The 21,037-nt window shown below is 42.4% G+C and overlaps 1 protein-coding gene across 7 annotated transcripts in view; it reads left to right on the plus strand.

Moving 5' to 3' along the window:
* The first annotated feature begins 236 nt into the window (after positions 1–236).
* ATP2B2 (ATPase plasma membrane Ca2+ transporting 2) overlaps positions 237–21,037 on the plus strand; it is a 327,087-nt gene continuing 306,286 nt past the window's right edge. For all 7 annotated transcript variants that reach the window (XM_065408374.1, XM_065408373.1, XM_065408376.1 and 4 more), the window contains exon 1: positions 237–435. In XM_065408374.1, coding sequence (XP_065264446.1) covers positions 237–435 — 199 coding nt within the window. The remainder of the gene's footprint in view (positions 436–21,037) is intronic.

Consider the following 21,037-nt stretch of genomic DNA (forward strand, 5'->3'; position numbering starts at 1 on the left):
AATGGGAAATGGTGAATGGAATGGAGCTGGTCTGCAGCCTTGAAAGCAGCCATCTGTGGACTATTTCCTGGTCAGGGACACTTCAATCATCAGAGGCATTCTCCACTGACTTCACTGAACACCCACTGGATTCTTCTTAGTCCCTTAGGTTGGAATTTGAGTTTCCTCCCTTGCAATTTTGAAGCAATTTTAAAATTCCATCTAGTATACAGAGTGGAGCAATACAATCAGCAACAATGGGTGACATGACAAACAGCGATTTCTATACCAAGAACCAAAGAAACGAGGCCAACCATGCAGGAGAGTTTGGGTGCTCGCTGGAGGAGCTGCGCTCCCTCATGGAACTCAGAGGAACAGAAGCAGTAGTAAAAATTAAGGAGACATATGGGGACACAGAGGGCCTCTGCAGGCATTTAAAGACATCACCAACAGAAGGTAAATGCGTTTCCCTTTCTTCATTTTAGTTGGGTTGTGCAGGGTGGTGAGATTCATATAAAGGACCTCCACCTAAAGTAAATGGTGGAGGGGGTAATCTTGCTTCCCTTCTGAACTAGGATTCATACAGCGCTTCTCTTATTCCCAACAATGACAGTATACCACTACAAAGGAAAAACACCTCTGAAAGGGGAAATGAAGAAAGACCTAGACAACCTGCTTGTCAAATATGGCTTCTTGTTACAGCTTGTGTGTGTGTGTGTGTGTGTGTGTGTGTGTGTGTGTGTGTGTGTGTGTGTAAAAATAGGGCTGCATATTCAAGTTGTGAATGTGCTAATTACATTTTAAATAGCAGACAAATAACTAAATGAGAAATTCAGCTCCAATTTTATAGCAAAAGGAAATTGCATTCTGAGGATGCTCTAACTTGTGTATGTTTTTTTTGGGAGTAAGAGGAGAATTACTTTGAAGGAATTGTTATGCTATATGGTTATCTAGTGGTATGAAGAGAACTTTTAGGTTATGGATATTAAATTGGTCAATAGAGCAATATACAGTACATATTTTCTTATAACTAACCTTGACTTCTGGTAATACCGTAGATAATTTTGCTTAGGTTACTATTTGACTATGAGTATTTGCTTTTTCTATTGGTAATTGCAACAGTGGGCCTTCCTCCATTTAATAAGCTGTGTCATAATCATTCAATAGTCAATTCTCATAAATTGCTCATAGCATTTAACACTAACTGTATTTTCAGATCTAAAAGAGACAGGAACACAGGTTAATAACACTGTCTTTGAATCTATAATATTCATTGTCTTTGTCTTCTCTTGTAATGCCACCAAGACCCACTCATTCATTTTAACGTTTTCCCCCCTTTTTCAGAGAGGTAGAAGTGTTAGTTTAATGTTTGATTCTTTTTTTTTAAAGTAACCTTTTAAAATTAGTCATTTAGACATGAGTAAGGAACTAATTACTGAAATTCCTGAAGTATTAGTTTAGTGATAAGCCTGTTACTTTATTATAATATCATGTAATGTGATGTTATAAGCTTACATAAGGAAAAGAGTCATCAGGAAATAGATATGTGTTTGTCTTAAATAAATTCTTCATAGCCCTACACATACTGCTTTTCAGTTACCTATTATCAGAATTGGTCAAGTGTTGGCACTATGATAAAGATTTAGTCCACTTAGTAATGATTTACTAGGCAAAACTACAAAAAAAATGAGCAACAAGTTCTAGGAGTACCAGAACCTTCACATATCATGATGTACTGTAGGAGAAACAATGAAACAGGAATATTGTGGAGAAGATTTTGGTGTAGTACAGTATGTGCTAATATACAAATATGGCAATACCTCTGAGATACATAACTCAGTACACCCGTTAAATATTTGTGGAACTTTATGGACCAGATTCGCAGCTTGAGTAAGTCAGCAGAACATCATGGACTTCAAGGGAGCTTTGTCAATTTAACCAGCTGAAAGCCTACCCTAATGTGTTCGTCGATGGAATTGTTAATTGCTTTTCCTGCATAGTCTGAAACACAAAAGGAACATTATTCCTTAAACCCAGACAGACTGCGTGGATCCAAGTAATATGGTATGCTGACCCCACTATTAATCTGTAGGTGATACTTCATATAAAATAACTTTTCCCAAGCCCTCAATTTTGATCTTTATTTTTAAACTCATGGCGTGGAAGCATGTCTTTTTAGGTGGGAATACTACTGACTGATTGTATACTATATTGAAATATTTATTTAATACATGCAGAGAGGGCTTTGTATACTGGGAATCTATCTAGTTGGAGATAGAAGTCAAACTTCAAACTTCAAAGGGATAGTGATAGGTCAAACTTTAAATATATTTTTAAAAACAGCCCCAAATATCGGGACTGACCCTATAAAATCTGGTCACCCTACATGCACCCAGAATAGTAATAGGATTGAGAGCCCAGAAAATTGCCAAGATGGTTGTGTACATTTTCAAAGGGTAAAATCACCCCATCCCATGGAGTTTTCTTTCTTGCAATGAGTAACAAGTTACGCCACGGATCCCTTGAGGGCCATCTGTACGGAAGTATGTGGCTCTGCAGCCAAAAGATTCAGCCAGCCTATCTTCAGTGACACCATGCTGCTTGAGCTTCCTCTACCAGCAGCCCCTCCCCCCCCACCCCAAAATCCCCAAAGAACATTTTCACATTGCCTAAAGCTGCAGATTCCCTGCAGGGCTTGTGAGGGAGGGACACAGTATGCATGACCCCAGGCCACTTCCTCTCCATTAAAAGATCCATGAATTTTGGTTGGTGAGAATCCTGTGCATGGCTACATGCGAGCTCTGGTGGTTACTCTCCATGCACAGATCTATGGAGCAAGTACCACCTCAATATTACAACACTGAATTTATTTTCATGGAGTATTGAATAAGTGTAAGAGCTGACAGAAAATTTTCACCTGAAAGCTGACACTTGACATTTCACCATATTGAAATTTATCTGACCTGAGTCCATTTGCCTGCATGATATGATATATTAAGAAGGTTATAAGGTGTAATTAGTGAAGAATTTTGTCTGACACACCTTTCCCATATTGATATTTGATTTAGTGCCTACACACTGCTAGGAAGAGCCACTTAAACTCAAAGTGGCTGTTTGAGGTCTGGTTTAAAGCCTTTGAAACGATGGCATCTAAGTTAGACAATGCAAATATAACTCAACCCTTGTTGATACTGTTGTACATACCCTTTCTTGTGCTTTTTGAATTCTGGTTATTAAATATCTAACCTCATCTATTAATGCTAAAATAGAGTTTGACAGAGCATACTGATTAATATAATAAGATTTGCCAAGTGAACATATAATATATTTTGTCAATAACATGTCTTCTTTAGACTCTTCTTTACATTTTCGTTGATCTTGTGTTTCTTAATTGTAGATGTGTTTGGTCCTTGTTCTCATTATTCTTAAGGAATTTCTTGAAATAAAGTATGGTTTTGTTGTATTGGAAAGCTACTATTTAGGCTTTTTTCGAAAAGCCTATGAAAACACTTTCTGTGGGGAAAAGACAAATATGTCCCTTCTTGAGATCAAATTAATTTTCATTAAAATATTTTAAATAGATTTTCATAACATGGTGTTTCAAAAATCAAGGAGCACCCAGCTATCTGTCAGTGTACAAGACACCATTTGAACCAGGTGAACAGCTCTGTGTTGATAGTTGTATAACTTTCCATGGAATTTGAGTCTGTGAGGCCGCCTCAAGCGTAATGATACCTTATGCAGGAGGAAAGACTGCTGTTACCATGTGCTGAGTTAGCTGGAAGAATATCAAATGTATTCCTTCCAGAAATTAATATGTAAATATATTTAATCTATCATTTTAGGTAGTGTGCGTTAATATAAGTTATGCAAGACATTTTTTCTTCAGAGAACAGCAAAACTATCCATTCCTTTTAAATAGTAATTACTATATTAATTATTTAAGTGAGAAATCATGTGAGACAGTTTTTCAGAGGTAAGATCCTGAAATGTAAAAGCAAATGTGTCTTTAATACTGATGCGTGTGTTACCTTGTTCACTTCTACATCCATCTAGAGAAGCAGCTGTTGCCTTGGTAATATCTGGGCTGTCATGTCTGAAGCAGCACCTCCAAGAGATGTTACATTTTAGTGATGGTGTTACAGCACCAGAGAATAAGCTTGTCGGCTGCTGTAAAGTAATTATCTGATGTATCAGTCTTTTAGAAATGGGGCTGGTGCTAACTGAACCCATTTAAGACCCAAACTTTAAAGACTGAGTCAATAGCATCTGGATTTTAATCCCCTCTGGATTTAATAATCAAAACTAAAATCACCCCATTTTCTAGCAGCGTCTCTTCTGTAAAAAGACTATGATAAGCAGAAAGAATCAATGTGCATTTTAACCATATATTCATTTTCAGAAGCCAGCTTTCATGTTATGGTAACTATCCTCTTGCTAAGGTATAATGTAATGTTTATCTTGCACCTCCCTCCCCACTGTTTTTGTTTTCAAATGGGTAGTTGTTATACAGCAGATATAAATTGACAGTGGCTGCTGAACAAGTGTGGGTTCATTTCATGTTTAGTTATGACAATCCAATAAAGTCTTACATAATTTTATTAAAATATTCAAACAGAATCACTAAGGAGCAAAAACCAACAGCGTAACAAAACGGACCAATTATTTGGTGCCACAAAACAGGAGAGAGAAACAAACAAAGCTAGCAAAGCCGGAACAGAGACTTACGGTTTATAACCAGTGGAGACACTCCAGCCTGATTCTGTTAAACTATGGTCACATGAGTTTTCCATCAGTTCTAAATCCTTTCAAAGGTACTGTGAATAATTAGATGTTAGAACAGTAACGTAAGTTAAAGTATTTAAATAAAAATTATTTTAATACAGAAGTTTACTATTGAACCAGACTGACTTACAAAAATTTAAAAACTTCAAACTGAGAAATAAGTGGAAGCTAGACATTTGTACAGCAATTGAAATTGCCACAGAATGGGAAGGAATGCTCCTAGGAATGCATTGATGCAAAATTTAGAAAAATATAAGGCAACAGTGGAAGAGAAGGAGATAACTGTAACAAGGTTAGCATAAAAAAACAGAAGATACATTATACAACAGAAAGAGTCAAGAAAACAATGAAGTATTTGAATGAGCACTATATGTACCGTTCTGTTTTTTAGTGTCAGGGAAACAAATGTTGTCTGCTAAGAAATTTTTGTGGTGAAATCTGACACACCATAAACGGTGAGAAAAACAGAGCAAATGGAAGATTATGAAAGGGAAGAAATTAGTAATTCATAGGCTGAGTTTTAATTGTGCCTGTTTTTTGTTTGAATTGGCTGAAAGTTTAACAGTTTCTATGCAGGATTGTAGGTTCTTTAACATCAAGATTAATGTAAAAGTCTACTGGATATTTAAACTTTTGAGGACCATTTTACACAGCTGTTCTAGATTAATTTTAAGTACTAGGTGACTTTCTGCAAATTGTGATATTTTAAATAAAATACTTGCTCCAGAACCCAAGAGCATCATCGCAAACACAGTGAAAGATATGCCCAAGCATGTTTTCCTTACGGATTGCTGTACTAATTAACTCATTCCTTTCTTTTGTGTTTTCAGTAAAAAATTTTAATTTCATGCCTATTTGCCAACACACATGCAGCATTCAGACTTGATGTTCATATCCAACCCCTGATTTGTGTATGTACATACATGTATCTAAAAGAAAAGCTGGGTTTTAAACAATGAAAGCTATTTTCTTTTGCTGCCAAAGCCCTTCCCGGCTAGCATAGTTAGGTAAAGTCTGCTCCTGCATGTGTCCTAGCCTTTTGACATATTAAACTTTTATTTTCTCAGACAAGTAGAGAAAGAGACTAACTTTTAAATACGTTTAACTTTGTTCACATTATCATAAGCAGTATGTAGGAACTTTTTGTGCCTAAATAGAGAACATATTGCCTTCATATTTTTCTGTGACCACTTTAATAGATAAACTGATTGCCCCGCCCTGCACCTCCAATTATAATAAACCATCTTCTAACAGTCTCTTTAGGCCCCTACTCCTAACCCACCTAAGAAAGAAGTTGCACTTTGCATCCTGTCCAGAAGATTTTAAAAGTCTGAGCTCTAGTGTAGCAAGTGGGGGAAAGCACGTTCCGAAGTCAACTGGACCTCACGGAGGATGTCCTGCCAGCAGTGCTTCTAAACAGAGGGAACTCCAATTTTAGCATTTCTGCTCATCAGAACTGAAGTATCCCATGCCCATTTACTGCTCCTGCTTTTCCTTGTTCAGATGCCGCACAGAACCCAAGGGTAGGATTCACTGCGGCACATAGTCATTTAACTACCGCTGGAGATGACTAACTGCAACATTTAGACCCCACTTGCATTCACAGAACACCTGCTCATCTGCCACCTAACGTTGTAAGCGCCTAAAGTTCCTGGATTCCTAAGTTTCCTCTGTTAAAGTCCCCTAGGTGCCTAACTTTTGGCAGCTGGGCATGCGCACTGAGTCCTGACACTGCCCAACAGTTTGGCACCTAAGTCGCTCCTAAGCCCCAGTGAGATTCACAAACTAGAAGTCCCCCCCCATGCTGCTTTCGGGGCCCAATTCAGAGCACATCTAAACCAACACAACACCCTGCTTATAATCTTTAGCTTAGTGGTTAGAGCATTCATCCAGTATGTGGGAGACCAGGGTTCAGTTCCTCCCTCTGCCTGCTTTGTGGTGCAGGGAGTTGAATTTGAGTATCCCATCTCCCCAGACAGTGCCCAAACCACAGGGCAATAGGATTTTTGGGGCGGGGCAGGAGTGTCACTCAATCTCTCCTGTTGAAACTGTTCCACTGTGTAAAATAGTTAAATATTCATTGGGCCAGACAGAGGATTAGAATGACTTTATAGACCTCTCACCTAGGAGGTGGGAGACTGAGGTTCCAGTCTTCCTGTTCCAATGAATGTTTAATTATCTATACACAGTGGAACAGCTGAGTGTTGGGTGCTGAAGCCCCCTTTGTGAATACTACCCCAAGGCTATTGGAATTGTCTGGGCATTTAACACAGTTATCCAAAACTAAATTAAATTCCTTTGAAAATCCCTAACATCCTTCAGTGTGAAAATGGAGCTGAATTCATTGGGAACATAGGGGCCAATGCTCTCCTATGTAGGTTACTGCTGCCTACAGGTTATTTGTGTCAGAGGGTGAAAAGGTTGACCCAAAAACCCACAGTAGGTGCTGGAAGCAAGAACCATCTGCTTGGGTGCCCTGTTTTTTTTTCTTTTTCTGCAGCCGGACTTTTCACAGCCACCTTTTGAACTCCTGGCAATATAGGCCTGATCTCTGCTGACATGGACTCTCCTGCTGGGTTCTACCTTGCAAAAGTTGAACCCCTGTAAGATAATATTGACCCAGGCAGCATTAATTTGTGCTAGGTTTGTGGGTGGAAACGATGCAGTGTATAGCATCCATTTTTCCAGCCCTGCTACCTCCAGAAAGAGGCAAGAGAAAAGGGTAGAGGAGTATACAGTGGAGTTGCCACTTATCCTGCTGTACCTTCCTAGCCTAGCTCATTGGATTGTACTCCCCTTCCATTCATCACACTGGAAAGGAGAAATCAGACTATTACTGTTCATCTGGCTCTTCCCACATGCATTCTATGGAGAAACTTTGGCTCTGACCCAAGGCAATATTGGGAAAGAAGTGTCAGAGTAGATTTTGCATGACATCTGATAACAGTTAAAGAAATGCTCAGGAAGAAGACTATGTATAGGGAACTTACATAGTGCATGCTGTTTAGAATACACAGATGGTACCCCTGGGACAGGAGTATACAGCATTTGTGTGAGTAGTGCTCAGAGTTGGTAATAATACATGTATTTGATGCTGCTCAGAATCCCAGTCAGTCCATTTCTTTAATCTGTGGGGCAAATTATAACCCGATATACTTCCATTCCACTTCCATTGACCATTAGCGCTTGCTTAAATTTATGAATGGGGCTAAGTGGGTGGAACCTATGACATTTCCCTCAAGGACACTCCCTGCTTAGGGTATTGGCACCGTTAGTACCATCTGTAGGAGCTTTACAGTAACTGCGACTGCTTCACTGGAGATGTAAAACCTGTGTTTAAAGACTCAGCACATCTCGAGTGTATTTTGTGCAAATTAAAACTTCTCAAGCTGTGCTATACTTGCCACTTGCCCCAGTGACCCTTTTCCCAGGCAGTGTTAACACCTCTAGTGAGACAGAACATTTTAAAATTGAAGTATGAGAAATATTACACCTAACACACACAAATAACAGCAGAAGAAAATTAACTTCTATAAAGCCCATGTAAACCATTTCAATATTGTTTCCAGAAACTAAATCCATCTCTTAGCTCAGCATCAGCAGTAACCTGATACAAAAAGGTTGGCTTTTCCAGGAGTTCAAAGAATACAAGTACATCTTCACACAGGAATAGGGAACACAGCAGGAAACCAACAGGACATAGTTAGGATTCATTGTTTACACTTGTCTCTACTTCCTAAACAGCCCAGTCTTAACTGATAATGATGTGTTGTCTAGGATGAGTCTCATGGGGTTGCTTTTATGTGTAATGTCTCAGGCCAGTCTGTCAGCACATAGTATCTTATTTCAGTCTCACATATTCTTGGGAGGCTAATGACTGGCAATTTTCTTGATCTAGACTAGGGAGATTGCATCATATTGCAAAGAAGCTGATATATTGTGTGTATCCCACTGTTCTTAGCAAGCACCAGAAGAGAGCCCTCCCAATTGGACATAAAAAAATTCTGAGAAACCCTCATGCCTGCTATTTTCTCACCCACTGTTTATTCTCCGATCAATCCCTTCTGGATTTCAGCATGGCATTTTCTTTGGTCAGACCTTTGGCTTTGGTATCTGAGAAGTTGAAAATTAGAGGCCACTCCACTGGTCACCATTAGTTGTGAGCCCAGTCACTCAAATGTATATTCTGTCCCAGAGCCCACTGCCTCATGGGACAGCAAATTTGATTAATAACTGAAACCACTATCTCTCAACCTCATAGCCTGTTGAAGCTCTTGTATGTGTTGATGTTTGAAGGATGGATAGCTGCTGATGCATTTTGCATAACCAGTAGGGATTTGAACAAGAAAGTGTATTTCAACATTGAATTTCTATCCTTTGGCATTATTTAAAAGCAGGGTCACAAATATTCAACTGCAGCATGCTGAATTAGTATTTGAAAATTCCCATAAAGTGGAATTTAATTACAGATTGAACTGAAATCTATATACTCATTGTAAATACCTCACGATGCCAATCAACTGGAGGTCTATGCTAGCAATCTAGCTCCTAATTTGGAGTTAGGAAGTGAGAGGGTATTTTTGGCTTCTATCTCTAGCTCAGGTACAAGCTTGTTTTCTCTCCCTGTTCCTCCAAAAAAAGGCATCACAGTGATACATTTAAAATATGTATAAAGTTGGCGAGATTAGCATTTGTAAAATGGTATTTGACATCCAGTGTTCTTTTGTTGATGTGATAAATGGATTTCTCTTTGAGTCATGCAGCATGAATACATTTATGACATAAATTAGCTATTGTCCCCCGTATAAATGATTTTTTTACATAAGTATTAGAGCACTGGATATGATAGGAACTGAGGCCTGGTCTACACTAGGCGTTTATGTCGAATTTAGCGCCGTTACATTGAATTAACCCTGCACCCGTCCACACCACGAGGCTATTTAGTTCGACATAGAGGTCTCTTAAATTCGACTTCTGTACTCCTCCCCAACGAGGGGAGTAGCGCTAAATTCGACATGGCCATATCGAATTAGGCTTGGTGTGGATGGAAATCGACGCTAATAGCTCCAGGAGCTATCCCACAGTGCACCACTCTGTTGACGCTCTGGACAGCAGTCCGAGCTCGGATGCTCTGACCAGCCACACAGGAAAAGCCCCGGGAAAATTTGAATTCCTTTTCCTGTCTGGGCAGTTTGAATCTCATTTCCTGTTTGGACATCGTGGCGAGCTCAGCAGCACTGGCAACGATGCAGAGCTCTCCAGCAGAGATGGCCATGCAATCCCAGAATAGAAAGAGGGCCCCAGCATGGACTGATAGGGAAGTCTTGGATCTGATTGCTGTGTGGGGCGATGAGTCCGTGCTTTCCGAGCTGCGCTCCAAAAGACGGAATGCAAAGATCTATGAGAAGATCTCTAAAGCCATGGCAGAGAGAGGATACAGCCGGGATGCAACGCAGTGCTGCGTGAAAATCAAGGAGCTGAGACAAGGCTACCAGAAGACCAAAGAGGCAAACGGACGATCCGGATCCCAGCCCCACACATCCCGTTTCTACGAGGCACTGCATTCCATCCTAGGTGCGGCTGCCACCACTACCCCACCACTGACCGTGGACTCTGAGGATGGGATATTGTCGACGGCCGGTTCCTCGGAGATGTTAGCGGACGGGGAAGATGAGGAAGGAGATGAGGAGGACGAGGCAGTCGACAGCGCTTACAAAGCTGATTTCCCCGACAGCCAGGATCTCTTCATCACCCTTACAGAGATCCCCTACCAACCGTCCCCAGCATTTAACACGGACACAGATTCAGGGGAAGGATCAAGCAGTAAGTGTTTTAAACATCTAAACATTTATTTTTAACAGAACTGGAATATTAACAATAAGAACAATGTGTTTTTCATGATTTGTTTGCCCTAGGCACTTAACGATTCAGTCCCAACTATTTAAAAAAAATCTAACAATGTCCGGTTGTGCATGATTCTGCTGCCCAAGCCGCTCCACTCTTTAGTCCCTGCCAGTGCAGCTATATTAAAATGCGGTCTATATGTCCGGGGATAGAGCTGAAATCCTCCAGGGACATCTCGAGGAAGCTCTCCTGGAGGTAATTGGAAAGCCTGTTCATCAGGTTCCTGGGGAGAGCGGCCTTATTGGGTCCTCCGAAGTAGGAGACGTTTCCGCGCCAGGAGATCCTCAAGTACTCCGGGATCATAGCCTTGCACAGCATGGCGGCATATGGCCCTGGTCTTTGCAGGCTTTCCCGAAGCATTCGCTCTGTATCGCTGTCTGAGATCCTCATGATTGTGATGTCGCTCATGATGACCTGCTTTGAATTAGGTAGGGGACTGTTAGTATTGGGACTGCTTGCCCGTTCCTTTACAGAACTGTAACCGCCGGTTTACAGCCACGCGGTGGAGGCGGGAGAGGGGCAGCATACAGGGATCTTTCCCTGGGACAGCCGCGAGGGGGTGGGACAGGGGCAGAGTTCGTGCTTGGCCGATTGCTGGCAGCAGAGACTGGCATTGCTTTCAATGTGAAAGGAGGCCAGTGCTACTATTAAAGTTTTAAGCAGCCACAAGTCTACGGCTTACCATGTCTGCCTGCTACAGAAATTCCGGTGTCCTGCCCCGCTTCCCAGATCGGCAGTGCAAGACCCCAGGCACTGAAGGCGAGGTCCGAAAATTCGACCTTGTCCTGAGTGCACATGTGATAGGTGCAGTGCATGGTCTTGTTCACAGAGAAAGACTATGTTCTTTGTTCACAACTACATTTATCTTTCGGAGGAATTCACTACCTTTTTCTCATTCCCACAGCCACATCTGCGACTGACTCCCAACCCAGCCTGGCATCACACTCCCAGAGGCTAGCGCACATTAGGCGGAGGAAGAAGAAGACGCGAGAGGACATGTTCTCAGAACTAATGGGCTGCTCCCGAGCCCAGGCAGCACAGCAGAACCAGTGGAGGGAGAATTTGTCCCAAATGCACCGGACACACATGGAACGTGAGGAGAGGTGGCAGCAGGAAGACCAGCAGGCGACTCAAACGCTGCTTGGACTTATGCAAACGGACACGCTCCGGCGCCTTGTTGATGTTCTGCAGGAACGGAGACAGGAGGACAGAGCCCCGCTGCAGTCTATCAGTAACCGCCCTCCCCCGCCACCAAGTCCCATACCCCCCTCGCCCAAAGTCCAAAGAAGGAGGGGCGGCAGAGTCCGTGAAAACTCTCACTCCACCCCTGCAGACTGCTCAAGCACCAGAAGGCTGTCATTCCCCAAAATTTGAAAAGTCCTTTCCTTCCTGCCTCACCCAAGCCCCCGTCCAAGTTTCACCCCCCAGTTTCATGTGTGGTTGTTAATAAAAAATACGTTTCTGTTCATTACTGTTTCCATCATGTTCTTTTGGAGGAGAGTCTGTCTGAAGGGGGGGAAGGGGCTTGGTAATTGGACAGGACAGTCACCTTTAGCAGGGTACAGAGGCGGGGGCAGGTCCAGCAGGAGGGCACATACACAGTGCAGTGACTAGTTACCCTGGTCAGTCTGGGAGGTGGTTTTCATGTTATGTGTGTGTGGGGGGGGGGTTGCTCTGTGACTTTGTGGCGGGGGAGGTTAGTTACAGATCTTATGCCGCGGTCCTTTTCCTGGATCACAGAGCCATGCAGCAGGGGATCTGTAACCCTCCTCCCCCTGCCATAAAGTCACATAGCCCCCACATACACGCAGTCCCGCTCAGGAGGGCTGGCAGGCTCCGTTGAAACAACCAGTCCACCACTGCGAATCCTGTCATTCCTGGAGTTTAGAAGCATCATTTGCATCAGTACACTACACCCGCTCCCCACCACAGTCTGCGTCCCAGGTTTAAAACATTCCCGCGAAAACAGTAATAAAGACAACGGTGTTCATTAACAAAATAAAACTGATTTTATTTTTTTGGAAGGGGGTGAAGGGGGTATGTAACTGGAGAGGATAGTCAACATTAACTGGGTAAAGAAACGGGGGCAGGTTCAGCTTCTCTGTACACAAACTGAAAAGTCACTGGTAACCGTGCTCACTCTGGAACCTAGCTTTCAAAGCCTCCCGGATGCACAGTGCGTCCCGCTGGGCTCTTCTAATCGCCCGGCTGTCTGGCTGGGCGTAATCAGAAGCCAGGCTATTTGCCTCAACCTCCCACCCCGCCATAAAGGTCTCCCCCTTGCTCTCACAGAGATTGTGGAGCACACAGCAAGCTGCTATAACAATGGGGATATTGGTTTCGCTGAGATCACAGCGAGTCAGTAAGCTTCTCCATCTCCCCTTGAGACGGCCAAAAGCACACTCCACCACCATTCTGCACTTGCTCAGCCGGTAGTTGAACAGTTCTTTTTCAGTGTCCAGGGCGCCAGTATAGGGCTTCATGAGCCAGGGCATTAGCGGGTAGGCTGGGTCCCCAAGGATCACTGTAGGCATCTCCACATCCCCAAGAGTTATTTTGTGGTCCAGGAAGTAAATACCTTCCTGCATCCGTCTAAACAGACCAGAGTTCCTGAAGACGCGAGCGTCATGAACCTTGCCCGGCCATCCGACGTTGATGTTGGTAAAACGTCCCCTGTGGTCCACCAGTGCTTGCAGCACCATTGAAAAGTAGCCCTTTTGGTTGATGTACTGGCTGGCCTGGTGGTCCGGTCCCAGGATAGGGATGTGAGTTCCATCTATAGCCCCACCGCAGTTTGGGAATCCCATCGCGGCGAAGCCATCTATGATGACCTTCACGTTTCCCAGGGTCACTACCTTTGAGAGCAGTACCTTAACAATTGCGTTGGCTACTTGCATCACAACAACCCCCACGGTAGATTTGCCCACGCCAAAGTGGTTCGCGACTGACCGGTAGCTGTCTGGCGTTGCAAGCTTCCAGAGGGCTATGGCCACTCGCTTCTGGACAGTCAGGGCTGCTCGCATCCGGGTGTCATTGCGCTTCAGGGCAGGGGACAGCAACTCACAAAGTTCAAGGAAAGTCCCCTCCCGCATGCGAAAGTTTCGCAGCCACTGGGATTCATCCCAGACCTGCAGCACTATGCGGTCCCACCAGTCCGTGCTTGTTTCCCGTGCCCAGAATCGCCGTTCCACAACATCCACATGACCCATTGTCACCGTGATGTCCTCGGCGCTGGGTCCCGTGCTTTCTGACAGGCCTGTGCTACTCTCAGACTTCAGGCCCTCACCGCGGTGCCGTAGCCTCCTCGCCTGGTTTATCTGCATCTGCCTCTGGTAAAGGTGGATGATAAACTGCGAGGCGTTGACAATGGCCACAACTGCAGCGATGGTCGCAGCGGGATCCATGCTCGCAGTGCTGTGGCGTCCGCGCTGTCACTGACCAGAAAAGTGCGCGAACTGATTTCCCGCCGGCGCTTTCAGGGAGGGAGGGAGGGCGGTAGTGACGGACGGATGACGACAATTACCCAAAAGCACCCTCGACACATTTTTTTTACCCAGAAGGCATTGGCGGCTCGACCCAGAATTCCAATGGGCAGCGGGGACTGTGGGAACTGTGGGATAGCTGCCCACAGTGCACCGCTTCCAATGTCGACGCTTTCCCCGTTAGTGTGGACTCACAACGTCGAATTACTGTCCTTAGTGTGGACACACACGTTCGACTTTGCAATATCGATTCCACATATTCGATTTAAGTGAAATCGAACTACCCTCCTAGTGTAGACATACCCTGAGTTATCATGCTCCACTATTGCATCCAAAGCGGCAAAATTTCTACCAGTGAGGAATTAGTACCTGTCCACCACACATTTCAAATTGTGACCACATTATTATGATTAATCGTGTTTATTATTGTAGTTCCTAAGGGCCAGCCAGCAGTGGGGCCCAATTGTGGTAGGTACTGTACAGAGAGCAATAGACAGTGCCTACCCTGAAGAGCTACAGTCTAAACAGGCAAAACAGACACAAGGTCAGGGAAGGAGGAGGACATACAAGCAGACTGAAAAATGTGGTGGTGACAAATACTGTGTTAGTTCTATTATTTTTGGTGGTGTGTGGAGAGGGGCCTGGGTGTAGTTGGGAGGCGATCAGCTAAATGGAAAGAAAAGGGAAGGCAAGAGGTAAAGGGGATGGGGCAGGGGAGGAGTGGGTACAAGGGGCAGGTTTGGAATGAAGCTGAGATGAAGAGATGTTGAGGGTGGGGGAGGGTTGGAGCAAACACCCAGTCAGCACAGGGCAGAGTAAGTCCAGTCAAAACTGGATAGTTCTCTCCATGTCCGGAGGTCCTTGCTTTGGCTGCTTCTGCTCCTACTGGATACAAAGTTGCTGGTTACTCGCTGTTGGTTATCCTCCAACGCTACATGGTGGAGGGGGAAGGGAAGGCGCCACCCAGGTTGTTTGCTCAGAATAGGGGGGTTTCTTCCCTGCACAGCTTTGGGTTCAGGGGGTGAATTCAGGCCATGCACTCTTGTCTAGATGAGAGATTAGCACCTGGAATGATGTAGGTTCATAGGGTAGGATTTATCCAACGGTCTTACATTGACCCTCCTACGTCATTGGTCTACAATACCGATCATATATTGACAAGATGAGATCTGCATTTCTAATGATTTGGCGGGGTATGTGAATGCATTCTTGTCAGTTGTAGGTATTTTCTTTATCTTGATATACTTGTATTATTTAGCTAGCAGAAAGAACACATTCTTTCAGGTTACCCAAACATGCGCATCTCAGCTGAATGGCTTTTCTTTTTTCAAAGTGATAAGATTTGATTGCTCATTTTGTGTCTGTTTTCGGCATGTCATGCCATTTGCTGACTGACTTTGGCTTTGCTCGCTTTGCTGTAGGAAACTAAACAAATAGTGCAAGGTGCACTTTCTCCATGGGGCTTTTAAAGTAAATATAAGCCAGCTCACCTGCTAGCTTGACATTTGAAATTATCTACTAAAAGGTTCTGTTTAGAATTGGGTATTACTTTAAATGAAATTTGGGTAAAGGAGAAAACTAGCAAGTGTCTCCTTGCTTGTTACATGAGACAATGTCAGAAGTTCTTTGAGGCTAGTGTTAATTTATTCATGTAATTATTCAGGCTGGTTTTTCCCACTCACTGATTATCTTACCTGCTCCTGATCTGTCTTATGCATGGGCAGTGTGCTCTGAATTGAAGATATTATTAGGGAAACTGAGTCACGGTTCCTTTTAGAGCAAATTATCTATGTTAGCTACTGCTTCTGTGTTTAAAAAATAAGGTAATTTCAAGCAACTTTAATAGGACATCTATGGTAGGTAGCATGAATGTGAGACAATATTTCAAAAATGTTTCTAAAGATTGTATTTGTTGCATTAATTGTTGAGCTTTGGCAGTGAGCTCAGCACTGTAATACATGCCATAGTTCATCACTGCCCTGTTTTTTCATAGAAAGAATGCTGGTAGTATCTGATGACTTTCTCTTGTTTTATGTCTGTCTACTTTGATGAATCCATGTACGTTAAATACATGCAGACAACGCTGACCCTAGACACATCAAATTCTCTGCTACTTTTCATCTTGTGTAGACATGTAGATTTGTGCAAAATGATTATTAGGTAGATGTAGAATTTTACACCCATTTTGCACAGGTCTAAATGACTACACAATCTGTAAGTCAGTAGATAATTAGGCCCAGCAAACTATGGTGGTGGTCTCCTTATAGTTTTTAGCTTAGTGGTTATGACACTGGGATGTGTGAGACCCAGTTTAAATTCCCCCATCTGATGTGGAGCATGGATTTGAACTTGGTCTCGCATATTGCAGGAGAGCACTCTAGTCACCAGGCTATGGGATATTCTCGTGAGGGTCTCTCTCAATCTGGCCCGTGGAATCTGTTCCACTTTGTATAAATAATTAATAATTAGAACAGGGACTTGAACTTGGGTCCCCCTTTCCCAAAGCGAGTGCCCTAACCACCGGTTTGATAGCATCATTCTCGTTTTATCTCTGGATAAATGACTGTTCCTTGTCATTATAAATGGCTATGAATATATATAAATAATAAACCATAAATCCAGTGTCTTTATAAGACCATGATTTTTAGCATCTAGAAAAGTTATGAATTTAAGCTCCCCGGCTCGTCTTTTGAAAGTGCTCTGCTGGTTTCCTTTGAGGATGAGGACTGATAGGTCAGATATGAAGTGACTGCTTTGTGAAAAGCGTTCACCCACAGGTATTGCGGTGTTTTCTCTTTTATAATTTTCCTGTGTGAATTCATTCAAGAGCGTAGTGATAGTCTGGTTTCACCCACATAGTTGTTGTTTGGGGCATTTAGTGCACACTGAAAATCATGGGCTTAACAAGGAAACTGGAATGTATTACAACAATATGTAACCCAGTAACCCCCATTTTTGTCCTATGACTGCAGGGGTGTTAATGGGCCACTTGACCTTGAATGGTCCCTTAGAAGACATGGTAACTGCTTATGCTAAAATATCTGTTCCATCTTGTATTTAGACACAAAGCTCGGACCTGAGGAAGAGCTCTGTGTAGCTCAAAAGCTTGTGTCTCTCACCAACAGGAGTTGGTCCACCAGAAGATCTGTTTGTAAGTGCAGACCTAGAGAGGAAAGGCCAGGCAATTTCTATTTGACTACATCTTTGAGGGATGCTCTGCCTTCAGGGTTTCCATAAAGTCTCAAGCAGCTTCCCAGTGGCAGAACCCACAGGGAGTGGGAGAGGTAGAGCTTTCTCTTGCGCAGCTCCCCACTGAGAGGTGCAGCTTTACCTGTGGTATAAAATCTGGCCTAACTTGTGTAAGAGCTTATCTGTTTTCACTGATGCCATTGAAACGATCTGAAATAGTTTGTTAAACAGAAATTGCTAAGCTACCAATGTGACTGAGGGGAAAAAAAGAACCTCTTTCCAGAAACCCGTTGCCTTGTCCTTGCCTCAGGGCCAGCAAAATGGTATAGATTCTCCCATCCTTATTAGCAGCTCTAACTCAGAGGCCCATCCAAACTGTGGCTACATTAGCTGCATTGTGTGTCTCTGTTGTATCCTAGGAATAGCTGGTTAGATACAGCTGCTGCTGCTACTTCTCTAATAATAGAATTTTTAAATTTACCAGCTCTTTCTTCCACTTCTCTCATATGAAACTCTCTTAAAAAGTGCAGAAGCTTTTTTTCCCCCCTATCGGTTGGAAGTCTGAGTCATTGGCTGTAGGTGCTGCTGTTACAAATCATAAGGTCCTGAGACCCAGAGGCAGTGCCACTCCTATGATTGTGCCTTTTGCACTGTACTCTGACTCCTCCCTCTCCTAACCTCGGAAGGTACAGTCTTTGCTAATCTCAGTGCAGTTAGGTGTAGTTCCTGTGCACAGCCAGCAAGAGAGGAGGAACACAAGAGCGCTAACCAAACTGAGCTAGCAGTATGAGAGCTGCCTCAATTCTTCACCCACCTAGTATGTCCGGCCTGCCTGCATCGAACTTCTTGGCTTGGACTCCCTCGTATGAGAAATTGTCTCTCAAGCTACTAAAGACCAAACACCACTGGTCTGTGTTCTACGTGGCATTAATGTAGTGGAGACAGTTGTATGTCCACAATGTTGTAGATTGGAAAATTAAAGCTTAAATATCAGATTTTGTTCATAAGACTTAGGATGGACTCCCTTCTAGGCAATTCAGTTAGTTCTGCAGTTTAATCAAGTTTTTTTTTTAAATGTACTCTGTTTTCCTCCTAATTTAGAATCATTTCCACAAGTTAGCATTTGGGGTGGCAGATGGAGTGTCATGAATTTGCCTGTGGTTGCCCCATTTACTCCTTATCCAGTGCATACGTTCTGAAATTTAAAGGAATGATGATGACTTTTAGAGCTGTTGTTTTATAATTGTATTGCACTCTGAAGTACTATTGCTGCAATGCTAGCCGCTAAAGAAACTGAAAGCAGCTGCAATGTATTCTGCTTTGTCAGGAGACTCACCACTGTGGCATATCTCAGCATGGATGGTGAATGTTACCCAATTTGGCATCCTTCATCCTGTGATATGATACCCCTAACGAGGATAGCTTGAACACTTATCATCTGACTGATTTTCAGTGTACAAGAATATATTGCAGCAAATGAGGTTTAACTTCTTGACTTTTAGCCTTTGACACTTTTCTTTGTCTAACCAAAAATCACTTCTACTGGCGGGTGACTTATTTAGAAAGGTAAAAAGTGAAACTAGCACTGAAGAGGGGAAAGTGGTTTATTTGCATTTTTTGCAGACCCACAGAAGTCAGAATTCTTCACTTTCACTCTGTGACATTTCTTGAGTAATTCCAATTACTGCATTTTTATATGTAATCCTTAAAAAAAAAAAAAAAAAAAAAAAAAAAAAAAGGCAAGCCACAACTACGGGATAAGGTTAGTAAATTATTCACGTGCTGAGGTGTGCTTACTGTGGGTGACCTGCTCTTTTTGTACACACCTTGTATGGTGACGATGAAGTACAGAGTCCTTTGTTCTATTGTTTTCTTAACCCAGTGAGTTTGAGCAGTTGCGTTCATCAGGTGCAAGGACGTTTTGACACAATTGACCTTTTCTCTTATTTCATCATGTACATGGACCTGACTAAGGAACAGTGTGCCTAGCTCTTGAGTTCCAAGCAAATAACTTTCAGGTTCAAGTTAATAACACATTGAAGGACAGCCAGAAGACAAGGTGCTAGTGGATTCTAGTTTTATCAGTACATCAAATGGTCTAAATTTCTCCAAGAGCTTCAAAATAGGATTTAATCTGAATTCTACATTACTGTTTCCAGATTAATTTAGGGTGGGATTAAGGAATCATCTGATGTTTTGTTTCTACAATGAGGTTTTCCTAGATAAATGACAAATTAACTGGAATGCAAAACTTAATGCTAATGGGCTTCAAACAGAACATTTTATTTCCTTTAAGAAGGATACTTACAAAAGTCCTACTTTTCTAATAAAATTAGGTTTACTGGGAAAAGGAACCACCACTAACACTTAATTCATTTTAACAATCTTAAAAATGTTATATAATGTCTGTGATACCTGAGGTCCTTAAAATTAGTGATCTTTAGGGTTCAAAGATATTAGTGCTTTATACATTTGTGTGCAACTGTTGTTATGGTCACTGCAGATCCCCTTTGTCAGAATCCACCTGTGCTGAGCTGTACTAACGGTTCTCGGCATTGTCTGTATTTTGTATGCTGTACCTATTCTAGATTTGCTGTATTGTTTGTTTTTAACTATGCATAAATCTGACTCAAAATATAAAACCATATACATCATTAAGGGAACATCTCACAGATAATCCAAGCTGCACGTGAGGTCTGAGTCTCAGTATGTTGCCTTCAACCTCAGGTATGTAAACCTTCAGCCGTAGGTACAAATGGACTACTTTTCTAGCTGGGGTTAATACCAAAAAGGCTTAATGCCATCCTAGCTCTCTCGAACCCCCTGAGGGCTATGAAACTGGGTTGAAAATCTCAGTCTGGATAGCAAGAGTGGGATAAATTTCAACTTGTTTATCTTGATCCATAAAGCCCTATGTATTTTAAGACCTGGGTATATTAGAAGCTACTCTCTTGTGTTAACCCAGCAAAAATCAGTTGCAATGGTCTCACTAACCATCCTCAGATTGAACTCGTCCCTATTTTACTGACCTTCAGAACATACTGCAAGACTTTTGTGCTTTCATGGGTTGAATTTCATTTGGTGTTGGCTATTTGTCAGTCACTGATATTTTAAAGGGATGTACCAAGAGGGGTGGTCAACAAATAAAAATGAATTTAAGCAACGTTCAGTAATTAGCAGTAAGAAACAATAAGTACAGGAAGAGTAAATTGTTCTTGTACCCATGATCTTTAAATATGTCCCACTGTTACAGGTCCTTTACATTACCCATTATATCCCCTTTGCTGCTAGACATATTTGTATCAGTTTTTGTGTGGACATAAATATACCAAAACATGAGTTAAGAATCCAGACCACAAACTATGGAAGTGAAATGTCCTCCATGCCCTCCAATGAAAGACTGTTTTATCATTCATATAACATATTATACCCGAAGAGAAATACATAGTGTAACATTCAAGTTTTAGTGGGGTAACTATAGTGACTTTGATATCTGTAGAGAGATTAGCTGGTTTTCTTTGAATGTTCTAGTCTTGCTTTTTTTAACCATCACTGTGTAGCTGGAGTGGCCTTACCTTTGTAATATCAGATGGCAGAAGTCAATAAGCTCAAGTTGTCTTATCCTCTTTTAAATGACCTACTTTAATGGAGTACAAAGAGTGAACATAATTCTTTAACTCACATGTATGCTCATATGT

This window comes from Emys orbicularis, chromosome 7 (genome assembly GCF_028017835.1).
Source record: "Emys orbicularis isolate rEmyOrb1 chromosome 7, rEmyOrb1.hap1, whole genome shotgun sequence".
Taxonomy (NCBI): domain Eukaryota; kingdom Metazoa; phylum Chordata; order Testudines; family Emydidae; genus Emys; species Emys orbicularis.